Here is a 17,876-nt window from a genome sequence, read left to right as displayed (position 1 = left end):
CACAAGAGCTGAGCAGAGAGGGAGAATCCCCTCCCTTGATCTGCTGGTCATGCTCCTTTTGATGGAGCCCAGGATACAGTTGGTCTTCTGGTCTGCAAGCACATGTTGCCAGGTCATGTAGAGCTTCTTGTCTACCCGCACCACCAGGTCTTTCTCATCAGGGCTGCCTTCAACCTGTTCTCTGTCCAACCTGTATTTGTGCTTGGGATTGCCCTGACCCACGTGCAGGACCTTGCACTTGGCCTTGCTGAACTTCACGAGGTTTGCACAGGCCCAACTGTCAAGCCTGTTGAGGTCCCTCTGGATGGCATCCCTTCCTTCCAGCATGTTGACCACACCACACAGCTTTGTATCATTGGCAAACTTGCCGAGGGTGCACTTAATGCCACTGTCCATGTTGCCAATGAAGATGTTAAACAGCTCTGGTCCCAGCACTGACCCCTGAGGGATCTCCACTCATCACCGATCTCCACAACAGGATTAACTAGTCAGTGTTTTGATGGTTTAGGTTTTTTTTTTTTCTTCTAGATATTATGTACCTAATGAATTTGACCAATGAATTTGAGTTTATTGCTATTTGTTGAACAATATGGTCTAGCCTATAAAATGTTGCAAAGGCTAGGTACTGATTTTTGCATCCTCCTATAAAAGCAGTCTCTTGGTTTTGAGCTAAAAAGGAGTTTTTTAGATTCTTTTCCTTGCAGGCTGCGTTCTGGAGAAGGTACACTATTTCTGCCTCTTTGAGTCGACCTGAGTACTGGACAAGAGCTCATTTCTGCTTAGAAATATTAAAATAGGAGATGCCATCGTTTCACAGAGTGTGAATTTTCCTGGAAAAGCAACAGTAAGACAACCATCTTCTAACAAAAAAATCTCATCTCTGAATTCACACTGTACTGAGTTTCTGTGAGGTTGGTGTGTTTCCATTCCTTGGCTTGATCTCTTCCCAGTTCAAGCTGAGTCTTTTTTGTAAGTACTTAATCACCTGAAGCATTACACACCTTCCGAGCTTGCCAGTTCAGAGAACTCACTTGAATAAAAATGTTTGGGGTAAGTGTGACTAGCACATGGCAACCTGTGATTTGGGGAGACTAGGCACTCCAGCTCAGTTTCCTGCTCTTCAGCAGTTCATTCAGTGATGGGTTTTTAAGGATCCGTACTTACATTTTGGCACTTGTGTAGAAACTTTTTTTCCATGCTAGAGATATAGGCAGGTCCTGCTTCAAGGCTTTTTCATGTAAGTTACCACATAGAAATAGTCCATTTGTTGAGTACAAACCTGGGGTTCTTCTGATTTAGGGCACTTTAAATGACTCCATTTTAAGACCAGTGCTCAGCTGAAGATCTCTGCTCCAAGGCAGTCCTCACTTTCTGTAATAGAATCCACTTCTGGGTATGAACGTGGAGAACGATGAAATAAGCAAAGGATATAAATCTGTGTATCGGAGCCAAATACTGCTGTCAACCTCTTTGCGTGCAAACTTCAGACCTTCCCTCCCTTAAACCTTGCTCACAGGTGTTCAAAAATCTGGCTCTGGTTTTACCTGCTGAAACTTTCCCTCCCTTTTACCTAGGGATTAATGATGACTAAATTACCCTGCAAACTTTTAAAAGAAGTTTGTGTTGGGCTCTGCTTACAAATGAGGAAATTCCAGTGGTGGGGTGAGAGGGAAGAACGAAGCTCCTTGGCAGAGACTTCACAGTCAGACTTGGGAATTGCAGTGAGTCCTAGTCCTGTTTGAGCCCTAACATACCTGTACCCTTAGCAGGCTCTGGGCACCCAGGGGGAAGGTGGCTGGATCTAGAGATGGATTCTCTGCAGGACAGCTTAGTATTGGTTTCAGATGGTTTGCATTTTCTTAAGGATAGTTTGAGTCTGAATTTTTTTTCTTGCTCTTAAGTAATGCTTTCTTGGCACTGTCTTGATACCCAAATGTAACTGTGGTGTGGTGCTTCTAAAAGATCTTTGCAAGAAACTGAACTACTGCTTCACTGCCTGTGGCCAACAGCTATGTGATATCCAGAGGCTTGTTAGCAGTAGGAAACTAGGCTATGTCACGGAAAGAGAAGAGGAATAAAATCAGCTTTTAAGATTTAAAATTTGTCATCTGGCTTGATGGAGCAAAACCAGGGCAACATGGAACTGACTTTTTTCTTTGTAGTCTGGAGTCAGAAGTCCTGTGAAAACAAAGGAATAAGCTGGTACTTGAGCTGTGACCAGTAACAGAGGATTTGGGCTTGAAATAGCATCTGGTGGTAGAGCTGATTACTGAGTATGATTAGGGTTTTTGAGGGTCTGGTTAATAACTCTTTCTTTCTACTTGAATTCTAAATGAGAAATTGGCTTCTAAATGAGAAATTGGTTAACGAAGTTGTATGGGTTTGTAACTGGTACTGGGAAGAGAGAAAAGTTCTAGGTACCTGGGCAAGTTGAGAATGGGAGGGAAGGAGTTGGAATAGTGATGAGGAATGGGAATGAACCAGCAGCCTGGCATGTGAATAAACCTGGAGAGATGGTGCTTGGTGCATGAGCTGGTAACAATATTTGTATGTGTAAGATGTTAATTGCTAAAGGAAAAAAGTCTTTCAAAGTCAGTTATAGGAGTGGCCTTTCTGTGTGCAAGAGCTGACAGACTTCAGCTGGGAGTAGCAGAGATGACTCTTCTTGGCTGTAATGTGTTCTCAAAGGTTTCGGTATTTTCCAAGTAGGTACTGGAAGAGAGCTGATTAAATATGTAGGACCTCTCTGAATCTTGAGAGGATTAGAATTAAAAAGGAGCAAAGACAGAGTGAGCATGTAAATGAGAAACTGGGACTGTAACTGGGGTTACAAGGAGACTTGACTGGAGGAACATGTGGAGCAAACAGTCATGGCAAAATCGGGATTGACAAGGATAAGCAAGCTGATTCAGATAGAATTAGGCTGGAATCTTTACGGGTGGGTATATTTTTAATTTTTAAAGGTCCATGAAATCTTACAGCTAGGCTGGCTACACAGCCATTTCTCATGTACCTGCAAAACCAGTTTTAATGTGATTGTCGGCCCAATTTCTTAAATCAAACCAGGTACTCCCTCTTGGGTCACAGTTGACCTAAACTAACTTAATATTTGCCTGGAGCCCTATAAAACAACATAAAATCTGTTTTTTCTAACCCTTCCCTTCCTATTTGTCAGGCTGAACTTCCCTGGATTTATTAAACTTGATTCCCCTTCCAGTTACCTCTTGCCTGCTGGTATGGACTAAAAAGCTTGTAAGAAGTGGGATGATACATGATTCAGCATGTCAAGGTGTGTGGGTTTTTTTTGTGTGGGGTTTTTTTTTGGTTTGTTTTTTTTTTTTTTAGATGAAACTAGGACTTAGCAATGTTTGCTAAGACAACTAGTGCCTGGGATAACTCTTCAGCTTGAAGAGGTTGCTGAGCTCAGGGGAGGGGAGGGAAGGGTCTTCTGCCTCAGAACAGGCTCCTCTTCATCCAGAAGCCCCCTGAGAGCTGGTTGCCCAGGGTGCTGATGGCACTAGTCCTGCTAATATTTAGATAGCACTGAGCTGCTTTTTGGGGAGTAGATGCCAACCGCCACTGTCTAGGCCTTTATTGTTATTATCTACTTACTTTTAAGCAAACCTCAACTGGGATCTGCAGCATTTCATAGCTATAGTGACTAGAGCTCTCCTGAGGTTTATATTTGAGCAGGGTGAGGGAGTGTGATCTGCTAGTGTCTTCGTGTTTGAGGAGAAATGCATGCTGTAATTCCTACATGGGTGGCTGCAGGTGGATGGGGAGAAGCGATTACTAATACTTCATCTCCCTTGTTGTTCCCTGCCAATGCATTTACTTGCTTGCTATCCCCTCAAGCAGTATAGTATCACATGAGCAGTAGGCAGCCTACCCTTCAGTTGTGCTATTCAGTGATTAAGTCCTATGTCTGTGGGCAATATCCTCCAGTGAAAAGAGGAACCCTGATTATTTGCAACCCCCTTCACATGGGATAAGGCTCAGCCGTCCCTTAGGTTGTAGAAGGTACAAAGAAAGAAAACTACTCAACCTTGTGTGGAAGCTCACTGTAATCTTCCAGATGTGATGATGGTATGAGTACTACTTACTCTTATTCAGTGTGAAGTGGTCACAAAAACCTGTTTGTGGTAGTTGGAATCACAGCCTGCTTTGAGTCTGTCAACTAAAAATGTCAGTTTGGTCATTGTCCACTGTGAGAAGTCTGACCATTGAGCCTGAGTATGTGTTTGTACCGATGCCAGGGCTTAGACCAGATGGAAAGAGATCCAGAAAATCTGAGGAATCCAGATAAAGCCACAGCTGTTTTGCCACAGCTTTCTCAATAACATGCCCCAAAAAGGAAGATGAGAGACTGCAATAATCTTGCCAATTATCTGTGTCAAAAATTTATTGCGCAAAGGTCTTATATTTGCTTATATTAAGACTGATATCTTGCTCCCTTCAGGGAGGCAGACAGCAAAAGTAGACCAATATGGATATTAGCTTTTTTTTAGCTTCCATTAGACAAGCATACAGATTGCAACACAGCTGAGCCCTTCCAGAACCCCAGTGAATACAACTGGAGGAAAGTTAGCCTGGGGAGTGCTTTGTGAATTTGGAGTAGAGGTGGCTACTTGTACAGAAAGCTTGTCAGCCCTGGACCAAACAGCTCATGTATGAAGATACCCCACTGGCTTGGATGGCCTTTAACTGCAAGGGTCTTGGTTGTGTTTGAGGTGAAAAATACTGTGTAACTAGAAATGCTCTAAAACTTATTTCCACAGAAAATAAGGAAAGCATGTCTGCCTCTAGCAACAAGGAATCAGCATGAGTATTCTGCAGCTCCTCACTGAAAGTGTGAAAAATAGTTCATCATAGCTGGAATCACCCTTTCCCCAAGCTGAAAACAAACATACTAAAATAAACAGTTTTATAGTACAAAATGTTGTGGAAAAACTGTCAACTTGAGAGAGTGAACAGCTTGTATGAAGATCAGTCACTGAGGTCTTTCTGCTTGGATGTAGGGATTATGTGTATGTATAACATGGGGGGCAGGGGGAAGGGAAGTGCTTTGAATGGAAAGAAATCTTACGTCTTGCTGCGGGGAAGCAATCATACCAACAACCTGGGACAGAATCAAGATATTTGTAAATGTTTCTTCTTTTGAAGACACCTCTGTCCTTGCTTCCCTTTCTACATATTAAAAACTGTAGACTGTATTAAAAACTTACAGCAGCAACCCTGACAACTTAGTGATGTTTGCCCTCACTACACAAAAGATGTTGAGGTGCTGGAGCATCTTCAGAGAAGAGCAACAAAGCTGCTGAAGGGTCTAGAGAGCAAGTCCTGTGAGGAGTGGCTGAGGGTTGGTTAGCCTGGAGAAAAGGAGTCTCAGGGGAGACCTTATCAGTCTCTACAACTACCTGCAGGGAGGTTGGAGTGAGGTGAGTGTTGGTCTCCTCTGTCAAGTAACAAGCAATAGGATGAGAGGAAACGGCCTCAAGTTGCACCAAGGGAGGTTTAGATTGGATATTAGGAAAAAATGTCTTCACTGGGTTGTCCAGCATTGGAATGGGCTGCCCAGGGGAGTGGTTGAGTCACCGTTCCTGGAGGTATTTAGAAGATGTGTAGATGCAGTGCTTAGTGGTGGTGGACATGGCAGTGCTAGATTAACAGTTGGACTTAGATCTTAAAGGTCTTTTCCAACCTAAATGGTTCTGTGCTTTTGTTCTATGATTCCTTGTAGATCTCAGCAGGAGGAGTTCTGCTGGGAACATCATACAAACAGTGTCTTTCACTTCAGTATGGAAAATATTCCTGACCTGTATAAACAGATTTTCATGCTAGTGTAATAGTAATATTTTTGGGTAGTTCGACAGTAGTGATAAAATGCAACATCTTAACTCCCAAGCTATTGAAGGCATGTGAACTCTACCTGAATAGGCTAGAAAACCTTGCACACTAACAATCTGCCGGTTTGAAGTGGCATTGGCTAGTTGGACTCTGAAGTAAATGGCAGGGCTGTAGCAAATCTTGACCTGTTTTTTATGTTTTTTGTTGGTTTGTGTTTTATTTTTTCAAGTCCAGCAGTCTGAGCCCAGCAGCAGCTGAGTTACTGCTGCAACTTTGAAGAGAGACACAGGTAACTACCGTAAAGGAATCCTGTCTGCAGAAATCAGAAAATGTATTTACTTTTCAGTGTATGCAGTAACATTTTTCTGAACGTTGTCTGTCTCTGGCAGCAGATGATGACATTAAAAGTAACCGTAGTGCAGCTGACAAGGATTCTTCATTCTTGCCTCGCACGAACATTTCGTCTTAGAACAGTCTCTCTGTAGCTCTTCCGGCTCTTCCTGAAGCAACCAGTACATACATCTTGTCTGTTATGGAAAGGTTTTTATCACATATTTATATAGTCATATTAAGTGACTTTTTCTGAGGTGGGAACAGGGAGCAAAGAGTTAGTTTCATACCAGCAGAACTGAAGTTCATATCCTGAACCTTCTGTGCACAGCAGGTTCTTCCATTTGTGATCCAAAAAAACTTTAGTAGTAGAGAAAGCTGCTCTGCTACTGCCTGTGCTGTCCCAGAAAGCTTTGACTGCTTGACAGTCTGAGGAAGCATTGTTCAGCACTTAATTCATACAAAGGGCTAAACTCTGCGGGTGGTTATCCCTACAAAACTGAGGGAAGCATTTGGTTTAAATGTAAGTAGAAAGATGAGAATTATTGTAAACACTGTGAAATACAATGCAAACAGAACTGCAGAACAAAGTAATGAAAGAATGACTCTTTCCTTTAGGGAGTTAGGGGGAAAATTTTATTCTGACTTTTTACAGAAGTTTCAGTTCTGTTTTGTACATAATTTCCTGATTCTTTCCCTCTTGCTCTAAATTCCTGGCTGGCATATTTATTTTCTTGGTTCTGAATTTAAACCTTGCCTTAGACTTAATGTGTCTGTTTGGATTGCTGTAGAATCCACCAAGGTGGGTTTGGCATTTGAAGCAGTGAATGTCAAGCAGTTGCGCTTGGGATCCTTATGGTGACAAAAGCATCCTACTGGAGGGCTGTTCTGAAGAGTATCTTCTGGCCTGCAAGCGTTAAGGTTTCTAAATGGTGTCTTTAAATGTTATCATTTGACTTTATATAAAGTTGAGTCTCTGTGAAACTACCTGTCTGCAGATCAGACACATGCCATCTTAATGTCAAACACATGCATGTATTGGTAGGTGGACATCGCTGCTGCAGCGTTTTATAGGGGGAGCAAAGAGTACCTCCTAGCTATTAACTGAACAGTTAATACTTCAGCTAATGAGAATGTGTCTTTATTGTTGCCTCTTAATCCATAGGCTAAAGTCCACACAACCTCTATGATATTAGAAAAACCCTTTCTTTTTAAGAGCGCTGGAATAATGTTGGCCACAGATGTGAAAAACTTGCTGCTTTCACAACAGTGGCAACATGAGCTACCCTGTATTTAATAGGGGAGTGTGAATGTATGAAATTCCTGTCTTTTTATTCTTCAGTTTCACTGTCTTTGACACTTGAGAGGAGTTATAGTGAATAGGAGTAACCTCCTTTATTACTCTGTATAGCTGATGGGGCCAGAACCCAACTCTGAATGTATCTCTGGAGATGGCACGGTGGGCTTATGGAAGGAGACACAGCAAGCATAGTTATGTCCCCAGACAGAAGCAGTAATAGAGTTTCAGAAGCTTTGACGCTGAAGTGTTGATGATAGTACATGTAAAGTCAAATGAAGTGGGGAGAAGCCCCTGATGCAGCAGTCTTTCCCTGAGAGTTACCTTTGGTTAATCATTCTTTAGATCATTTAGAGGTAAGAATATAGTTAAGAAAACCAAACCCTTTAATGTTCACAGTACCCCACATCGTCTCCTTTTTTTTTTTTTAATACCCTTCCTGTGCAATGGAATTTCAGTCTTGGCATTCAGTTAGTATACCTCTACTGATGGGCAGCCAGCCCTTGCTGGGTTTTTGAGCTAATGAGCTCAGCTATTTCTAATATCTACTTCTTGGTTCTGCTGTTGGCAGCAGTAACAACCACCATAATGAAGGCTGGATGCCAGCTTCAATTTGAATGCCTCTTTCAACGTTTTAGAAGAATTGATTTAAGAAGGACTGAAACTTGTAGAGCTATGGAGTTTTAATGGGTGGCATTTTCCATCCTGGAAGATTGACAAGAACGAAACATTTGTGGTCTAAGGAGTGCCTTTGTACAGTTGTATTTCCATTGGAGCTCAACTTTGAAGATACGGTTGCCAAACTGTTTGTAAACTGTTTAATCATCATGTCTCCTCATGGGGTGATCTCCTAGAAGAGCAGTTCCAGAGATGGTAGTGCTCTTCATGCACCTGCCTTGTTTACAGCAATATTGTCTGATACACATGGCTGTGACTGAAGTGAGACGCTGGCTGTGCTGTAGACTAGACAGTGGAAAAGTGGATCTGGCTTGATTGTAAGCTCAGTTGTATCTGTTTTGCTGTGCGTGTGTGTTGTGTGCATGATAGAGGGGATTGACAGACTTGCCTAGGAGACAGTGTTCAAGAGGTTTCAAAACTGTCTTTGGTAAGACTTGATATCTACTGTTTGCAGTGGATAGTCTCAGGCATGTACAGAAGGTTTAGTCTTATTGGAGAGAATGAGTGACAGGAGGAGCAACTGTGGTTTTTACCTTCTTGTCAGTTTGGGATGTTTAGAAAGCTTATCATCTGACTTGGCGACTTCACTTAAAGTAGGTGCCCTGCTCTTCAGCAATAACACTGGTGTAAGGAAAGGGCCAAGTACTTTGAGTTCTTGAGAGAAAGGCAGCATGAGATGGTGCTTAAGAGAAGGGAGTTGGGATGAGTTGATGTCAGGTGATGAAACCAAATTTGAAGGGCTTTGGATTTCAAGGGAAGCCCTTTATAGCTATCAAGCTGCTGATGGAAGCTCCTCAGAGAATTTTTACTTCATCAAATCGATTATTTATTTAAGAATGCTTCAAAACTTGGTTTTAATCAGACATGCTTGCAGTTAGTATGTATCCCCTCATTACATAGCAAAGACTCATGTGATAAGCTTATTTGACATCAAGACTTTCCTGCCCTTTGAAACAAGAAGTGTTAAACTGTTCATTACAGTGTAGTGAAAGGTATTACTGTAATGTTGGCAAACTTGCATTAATAGAAACTTTGAGACAAATTAAAGGGAAGAGTCTTACACTGTTGTTCTTGAGCAGTGATAGGCACCAGAAAGGTTCTAGTGGAATTATTAGGAAGGAACTAAATACAGATGGAGGGGAAGGTCACTGCGGATTACACAGCTGGATCTAATGAGGTAAACTTCCATATTCTAACACTTCAAGAGCTCAGAACTGATGGCCTCACAGCTTTCCCATTCCATCTGCAGTACTTCTCTAAATGGGGAAGAAGCTTTCCTAGGCTGACCGCATAGCTAGTCCTACTGAAGGTAGTACGAAGGGGAAAACAGGCTCAAGGAAGTATTGTTTCATAGCCGCTTTCTTCTGTGGCTAAACTTCCCTTGCAAGTGCACAGAACTCTACAAACCCTAGAACTGACTTTTAGTGGTTAATACGCTGGAGCATAAGAAAGCATGTACTTCAGTCTCCTCTGTGACTAGAGTCGGGGCCCAAGAGAGTTTGCTCAAGGTCATGAAGAACACATGCGATGGCTTAAAGCCTTCAACATGATAGCATTTCTGTAAGGGTAGGGATCACTCTTCCTGGAAATCTTGCTTGAGATACTTTTGTTAAAGTATACAGCTGACATTACTTCAACTCTTCTGCTTTCCATAGAGCTGCTTCTGAGGAGAACATACCCCATTACAATGGAATAGCTGACTTCACATAACTTCTAGTGACAGCACAAAGTTGTAATCCTCCTATATTTGCTAGGGGAGAAGAACGGCCTCAACTATCACTGTGACAAACTGAAGTAGGGGATATGGTTATCAAATGAAACTAACTTGGCATAAATTCTACAGAGGATATTTTGAGTTTGTTTTTGAGTTTATTCAGCATAAACAGAGGACTCCCCAAACCAGAAAGACTGGATGAGGTTATTAAACTATACAATTTACTAAAGACAAGATTCCACCTTTTATGTCAATGGAAGTTTTGCTGTCACTTTCTTTGAGACAAGAAGTTCATTGCCTGACTATGCAAACATCTGGATTTTCTATCTGGTTCAACATGTATAGTAGCAGAGCTAAAGAGAAGAAATAGTCCAAGTTAAACATGCCTTCTCTTGTCAATGTGTTTGACATATTAAATTTAATCTCAAGTTTGTTCTAGGCTTACATGTAATCTTGGCTGCAAGAATGATCTGAGTAGGAGAGTGAGCTTTGACAGAAGCTGAAGTAATGTTATTTCAAAGGAATTAAATCAGTGTCTACCTTAATATTGCCAGACTTACTAGAAAGGTTTAGAAGTTGCATGTTAGAAATGTGAGACTTGAGCTGAAATTTCTATTTTGTGCTTTAGTTTTGGTTTCCTCTTGTTTTTCAGTTGATCAGCACACTGATTTGTGGTACAACTTACGAGATGCTTAGACTTGATGTTTTTAAAATTGAAGTCACCTTTTTATGAAGGTGGTAGAGGAATGTCAAAAATTCTCTGGGAGAAGGGGTTATTTTAATATCTGAAATTAACTTCTTGTCCTTGATGTCTCTGGCATTTTCCTTCCCAGAAGTCAACTGTAGTTATGCACTTGTATAAACTTGCACCTCAAAAGCAAAAAGAGATGATTTTAAGAGTTCACTCCCTAGCTGCTATGGATTTTTCTTTTTCTGTTAAAAACAAAAACACAACAGAAAACCCAGTAGAGCTTCTGTGGGATGTGGCCAGATTCTAAGGGTTTCTCCTGAACCTTAGGTGGAGTTTTCAAATATGCTGTTAGACAACCTTTGGGTCTAGTACCTAATCTCAAAGCAGAGCACAGCTGCTGCATCATGTTTGGGAATCAGTTTGTGAAGAATACTAAAGTATCCCTAGCTACAAGTGTTCTAGCAGATGAAACACAATACTTAAGCTCTCTGCTTCATTGTAGTGTCTTATACAAAATAAAGGTTGAGATGGCATGGTTGGAGGAAGGGAGAATCATTGCAGAAAAGAGGCTTCTAGCCTGTAAGGGCAGAAAACTGTCTTGAATTCAGCTCATAAGAACAAATCTAGAGTTTGCTGGTTTTATTGTGTGATCCATATGTTTGCCTCGCCATCACCATCCTCAAGCACAGGCTGTGTGCTTTGCATTCTTGTTTGCACAGCTGGGGGCCTGGGGTTGGAACAGAAGTGGTACTTTAACTTAGACTAGAGTCTTCATTTTGCAGGGATGAGTCAAGGAATAAAAGTATTACAATATCCTTCTTTTAAGTCCCTTCTGTCTGGGGAAAGTACTGTGCCCTTCTAAAATTTGTTGGGGAAAGCCTGAAGTCTTGGTATAAAACTGTAGGTTGCTAGAAAACACCCACATGAGGACTTTGGGAAACTTGGGTTTAAAAACAACTTCTTAAACCAAAGTCATCCAGATAAAAGTGAAATACAAACTTTGATATTCCTAAAAAGGGAATATCAAAATAAATAAATGCCTTCTTCCCCCCCTGCCCCAAAACATGATACTTCCAAGGAAGCTTGCTTCAAAAGTCTTTTTTCACTAGATATGTTCTGAGGCTGCATGGGCACTTTCAGGACAGATACTGGACACCCTGGTCAGCTGTTGGGAGTTGTAGTGGCTCTGGCCGGTTGCTGCCTTTCTGCATGTGGAAGACTGCAAGCCCTGATCTCTGCCAGAGTTTCTAAGCCTTTCAAATCTTCTCTTTGTATTTTTAGAAGCCAGGCATTTTGAGTCTTTGGTTTAGAGCAGGATCTTTGATACCTTTGAGGCCTGCTAGGCTTCTGGTTCCATGGCAGGAAACTTGGCTGAAGTCCCAAAACTGTGGTTGAAGGTGAAGTCCTTATGCCCTGTAGGCAGTCTGCCATGGGGTTGGGAGTCTAGCTGTGATTAAAACTGAGACTTGGCTCCAGCTCTTCCTCCAGTACGGCTGGTTGCACCAGTTTGGAGCCTGAAACCAAGGCATAAATCTGTGAGGTTAAAACTAGGAAATGTGAAATGATGCTTTCCAACAGCAACAAAAATGTCCAGAAGTTTATAGTCTCCTCTAATGTATAAAAGGGTATGGTTTTCCTGGGGAATTCTCCCCAGGAAGGACTCGCTCATTTGTACTTAGGTCAGGCTAGTCTGAGTGCTTAGACAAATGGGTGGGTGATCTGTGCCATGTGAACATACCTAAATCGATCACTTTTTCCAAAGATGTATTCTAAGAGTATTCAAACTTTAAGTCTGCCAAAACAGGGGTAGGGCATTGCATGTGCAGTTTTCTCAATTTCTCTACTCCTCAGCTTAGTTAGGCAGCAGCCTGCGGTACTCATCGGAACTGAAGCTGCTAAACAGCAGAGGCACCTCTGTTTTGAGCTGTAGTGGACTCTTGTCTTGTGGATGTTTCTTAACAGACTTCTACTTTCTCGTGTTTGTGTCACTTATGTCCCTTGCTCCCTTTCCCCTGAAGCCCTGCTAAAGCATGTTACTCTGGTACAGCAATGCCTTGGCCATTTCTCATTACCTCCATCACAAAGGGCTGTGCTGTTCTGTTGTGCTTATAAGGTACCCAGATGGTAAATAGTATGAGTGACCACCAAGCTCATTTTCACTTGTGGGGTCAGACCTTTCTCTGCTAAATAACACAAGTGTTCCCAGCTGCTGTGCAGCTGCAGGGAGTCTGCTTTCCTTCACAGGCATTAAAACCCCTTTAATCAGTGTTTGTTGTTTGTCAGCAGTGGTGTTGAGGTGTGGAGAAAAAGAACAGATATGCTTTGTTGGCAAAGTTAACTTCATTCTGACCTCTTATCTTTCCTTTTTCTTTTCAAGTCTGAAGAAGCAGAAAGTAGTTTGGGAAGTGGTTTCTGCAAGCACCTGTGTAAATGTATTTGCAAAAGGAGGAGGTTTGTGTCCTTACACAAATACAGCATTTGACAGAAAAAGATGCTGTGAGAGCTTCATTGTACTGGAAGCTCTCTAGGACAGGGACTCAAACTGACTGGTGTAGGAGCTCTGCAGGCTTTCTTAATGTAAGCAAATGCTATGGAAATATGAATACTGTTGTCTAATGCTAGTATTACTTATGCTTGTCTTAGTATGGAGTCTGCATTCAAGGGATCCCATTTGTAACCTAGTCAATTTTAACATTTCCCTGGAAAATAAACTCACAAAAACTAGCAGGAACAATTTTTTTTTTTTGTGTGGAGTTTCATGTCTGCACGTTGAGTTTTGTTTTGTTTAGTTCTGCTTTTAGTTGTTCTCTCATGGAGGAAAAGTGAGGATAGAAAGGAACTGATAAGCCAGTGACACAGTCTTCAGCCCCATCATCCAGTTTTGGATGTAGTCTGAAATAAGTGGGAACACAGAGACCAAAAGGAGTCATTGAGAAATCTCAGAGTTAAGATAATTATTTCCCTCTTCTTTCTAGATGAAGCTTGGACACCTGCCGGTGCTGCACGTGTGTGCAGGGTTACTTTTTCCCTGAGTCCAGATCTGTTTGCACTGTGTGTCTATGTGTACAGCACCAAGCACTGCTCTGTGAGTGTTGATTCTGTTCTTTGCAAAGCCTGTTTGTGTGGGTGTCCTGAAGCTGTTAGGACATCAAGTTTTGATTTGGGCTTCAAAGGTCATGGTAGGATACTTGGTGTTAAAGGCAGAATACTTTATCTTGCTATTCTTTCTGTGAAGGGACCAGAGAATCATGCTGTTGCCTTGGCTGTGTCTGGGGAGGGTTGGTAGCCAGGCATCAGTGCATCCTGTGCGTGTTGCTTACAGCCCTCTGCTTGGCTCAGTGGTATTACCTGCAGTGACCAAAGTGAACTTTTGGAGCAGGGCTGTGCTCCTTGCCTGCTTGCTCGAAGTGGGAATGGACTAGGAGTGAGTAGCTCTTGAATTATAGTCCGAGCTATAGATCAATTAAAACGATCGATTAAAGTGCTCTCTCCATTGGCAGACACACATTTCAGCATTCATCTAGTATTTTGCTTCAAGTGGCTGAGGCTGCTTACAAAGGAGAGCAGTTGTGGTCTCAGACAGGCAAAATGCTAGAAAGAAAACTCTAAGCTGGGTAGGAGGGGATGGACGTTCAAAACAGCTAGTATGTTAAATGTCTGTGGGTGGTCTGTGTTGATCAGTTCTGTAGCATGAATGCTTACCAGCTAGAAACAGGACAAAGAACGACCATTTTTACTATCTGAAAGCTGGCAGGGCTGCTGAGCAAAGACAAGGGCTCCGAGCTACAGTGGCGCAAGTGTCCTGCTGTAAGGGGGTGTTTTTGAAGCCGTTCAGTAATATCTCTGGGAGATCCAGCCTTTCTGGCAGTGCTGTCTGATGACATGAGAAGAACCCTGATCAGACAGGTATGATCCTGGATCCTTCTGGAAATTAATGCAGACTTTTACAATTATAATCTAGCCAAACAAAACAAGCACCATCTTGTGCAAATACGTAAACCATAAACTTTTTGGCAAGGCAGGTGTGGCATCTTCAGTATCTGGAAAGCACCTAACATGCTGTGTGGGCTCCCTACTGTATTCCAAATTATAAATGCTAAAAAAGCTTTGATTTATTTTATTTATTTTTTTTATAATGTGGTTCTTGGCTTAATTTGGGTAGGCAAGAACTTCATAGACTGCATTGGGGTGCTCTGCATGTTTCCTCAGGCCCTCATAATTAATCAATGCTGAGCTGTTCCTCCCTATCCCTCTGGAGGAGGCACTAGAGAAAAGCTGTTCCATAGCTTGTTTGTCAGCTCTGAGAAGGACTGTCTAATCTTCAGAGATACCCTTTCTGGAAGGAGGGGTGTTCCTGGCCCACAAAGCCCTTCTGTACTGTGCTTTGGTACGGGCTGCAGAAGGCTTAGGTGAGATTTCATGATATAAGCTCAGTTTCCAATTAGTTTGTAATATGGTTTGCTGGGAACCAGTATTCAAGCTTTTTTTAGTGTACCTCTGGATAACTGATCTGCGGAACTCTGCTTCTGACACAAGGAATTTTCAAAACATTTCATGCCAGTAGCTCAGGCCCTCAAGCTTGTGATAAATGGCAGATGCATGCGTTCCTTCTAAACCAGAATGGCTTCTGTGTTTAACTGAATGCTTAATTGCTGTATCTGCACCATACTGTGCTATCAGGCAGCTCTGCTTTTCAAGCCTGTTTATACAGACAGCTGAAAAGCTGTGCAAGTCTTTCAGGGTCTCTGACATCACGCGCTGGGAGGAGGCTTCAGCATCTTCAGTCTGATGCTTTTTGCTGTATGTTTACAGTCACTGGTGATCTTTGCACCTCAGGGGCTACAGAAAGACATTACTGTAGCCAGAGCAGTTCCAAGCTCAGTTGTGATAGTCCTAGCCCTGACAAGAACTGGGTAAAAATCTGGTCCAGCTTTACAGTGTTTTTATAGTCTAGTCCAGGTCTCTATAAACCACTTAAATTTGCCTTCAGATTTAAATTTTCCTATTTCCCATTTGGAACAGGTGTTTCCAGGTTATAGAAAGTGTTGCAGAAAGGGAACAAAAACATTTTAAAACCTCTGTGCTGTTACAAATTTTGGCAAGTCTCTGACAGATGAGATTTTTTAAAAGTTTGCCCCACCAAAAGTAAAACAAGTGCAGACCTTGCTTACTTTTCCCCAGCTGTCATGTTTAAATAGGGTATTCAGTAACGTATGAGTCTTCAAAATATCCAGCAGTACAGAGCTAATATGTTTTTATATGAAAATATGTAACTTCTCAATTGTTTTTAATCTTATTTAATTGGGGAAAGAAAAGGGGTAAAGAATTTTATTTTAAATGTCAAAAAACAAATTTCAGAGATGCATGTTCTTGGAGTGGTTAAAAACCAACCCAAACTAGGCTTCAGGCAATGTTTTTTCAACAGCTTTAACCTCAAAGCACAGAGCAGACAGCTTTGTAGGCAACTGTAACAGCAAGGTGATTATGGCAATGACTCACACTTCCCTGTAAGGCATCCAGCTATCAACACACTTGGAGAGCCGTGGCTTTGTGCATGCAGGCAGGGTGTTAGTGCCACTTGCCAGCCAGCTCCGAACTGCCTGAGCTTATAACTGCTTTGACAGCGAGCTGGGATATTGGTGCATTAGAGAGTGGCTCTGGTTCCCCCAGGCTTGTGAGAGGCTGAAGAGATGGGAGCTTGGGAAAGGGAAGTGCAAGGCAGGTTTAACTTCCCATTGCTTTACTTAATCCTCATGGGACTTGTTTCAAGAGCCCTCTGAAATCTTCTGGGTTTGGGTAATTGTTAAAGGTCTGACTGACTACCCACCAAGTGGGGTAGCATGGGAAGTGAAAAGGGCTATCATGTCCTGCTGAAATTATGCCAATGGTTTTGGAATGAGGACTGGTAGCTGGGGTCTTCCTGAGGAGAGACCTGGGTGTCCCTGTAGGCAGCTCAGAGTACAGCTGAAGGTACAACAGTAAACTACTGCCAGATGTTAGGATTGCAGGGAACAAATGGACAGAAAATGGGGACTCATTCATATGCATTGTGGGTTTCCCATATTGAAAAGTTAAGGCAGAAACCAAGCTGTCTTCAGAGATGGGAAGCAGCAGTGATCATGGTACAGAGGAATTCTTCTGAGCGAGGAGTTGGGAATCTGGGGTTGTTCACTTTGAGTGACTGACAAGAAAGGAGTGCCACTTTTATGCACAACAGGCTGCATCCAAACTGAATGCTTGGGAAGAAGAGGTATTCAGAAAGACGTAAAATTCAAACTTCTGAAAGGAAATAGCTTCTCACATAGTGTGCAATTAGATTGTGGGATGTATGTAATGCAGTTGCCAGCTGGGCAAGATGTCATCAGTAAGGAACAAAATGTGGCTTTGGGAGTGTGCAGGTTTGCTATTGCAGGTGGTATCTGCAGATGATGTAATGCTTTAAAAAACCCAAATAACTAGTGATACAAAGCTGGCCACATCCATGGTTCAGCTACCAAGGCCAATCTTGATAGGTTATTTGGGTTCCTCTGTCCTCAATAAGTTTCTTGCACTCTGATTAAAATAGTCTAGTACCAGATACTGTTTGCAGCACGGTGCTGGGCAAGCTGGGCTGTTGTGACTCAGTATTGCCCTTCCCGTGTGGGTTGTGTTTGGCTTTGCCTCACCTCTGAAAACATAAGATGTGCAGAGTGACTAATGTTTCCGTTCTGTTAAAGAAAATGGAATGGCAAAGACCTTAAATTATTATTTTTTTTAAAGATGTACGTGTTTCATTTTAAGTTTCCTTCAGGCAAAATCAGCTTTGGTAAGCAGCTTAAACTGTATTATAGACCATATAGCTATTGTCATAAAACCAAAATACACCATGCTCTGTTTTGGGAAACTGAACAAAACCAATATTTTTTTTTTTCTCCTTCCCTCCTTTTTTTCACTTCCTTCAGTTTTTAATAAGTGACCGTGACAGAGACCCTCAGTGTAACCTGCATTGCTCCAGGTCCCAGTCCAAACCCCTCTGTGCCTCTGACGGCAGAACATATGAGTCAATGTGCGACTACCAGAGAGCCAAATGCCGGGAGTCAAGTCTGAGTGTGACACATCGTGGCCGGTGCAAAGGTAGGTGGATTTCAGATGCCTTTGAGGGGAGGAATGGGAGTCCTACCTCATAAGAAGCTTATGGATTCTTAGACCCTTGAGTTTAGTACCATGCTTTGTAAGTAGTTTGATTGAAATTGTGCATTCCTGTGAGCATGGGTATCAGAGTCTGAGTTTAGGTGGCAAGGGTAAAAACCAACTGAATTATCAGTGAAAGAAGGTAAAGG

At 42.2% G+C, this 17,876-nt stretch overlaps 1 protein-coding gene across 5 annotated transcripts in view; it reads left to right on the top strand.

Moving 5' to 3' along the window:
- The window catches only part of SMOC1 (SPARC related modular calcium binding 1), a 134,459-nt gene that overhangs the window by 26,019 nt on the left and 90,564 nt on the right, over positions 1 to 17,876 (top strand). For all 5 annotated transcript variants that reach the window (XM_055716778.1, XM_055716780.1, XM_055716779.1 and 2 more), the window contains exon 2: positions 17,499 to 17,670. In XM_055716778.1, coding sequence (XP_055572753.1) covers positions 17,499 to 17,670 — 172 coding nt within the window. The remainder of the gene's footprint in view (positions 1 to 17,498; positions 17,671 to 17,876) is intronic.

Source organism: Falco cherrug, chromosome 7 (genome assembly GCF_023634085.1).
Source record: "Falco cherrug isolate bFalChe1 chromosome 7, bFalChe1.pri, whole genome shotgun sequence".
Taxonomy (NCBI): Eukaryota; Metazoa; Chordata; class Aves; order Falconiformes; family Falconidae; genus Falco; species Falco cherrug.
Note: the sequence above shows the minus strand (reverse complement) of the source record. Positions and strands in the feature narration are given on the sequence as shown.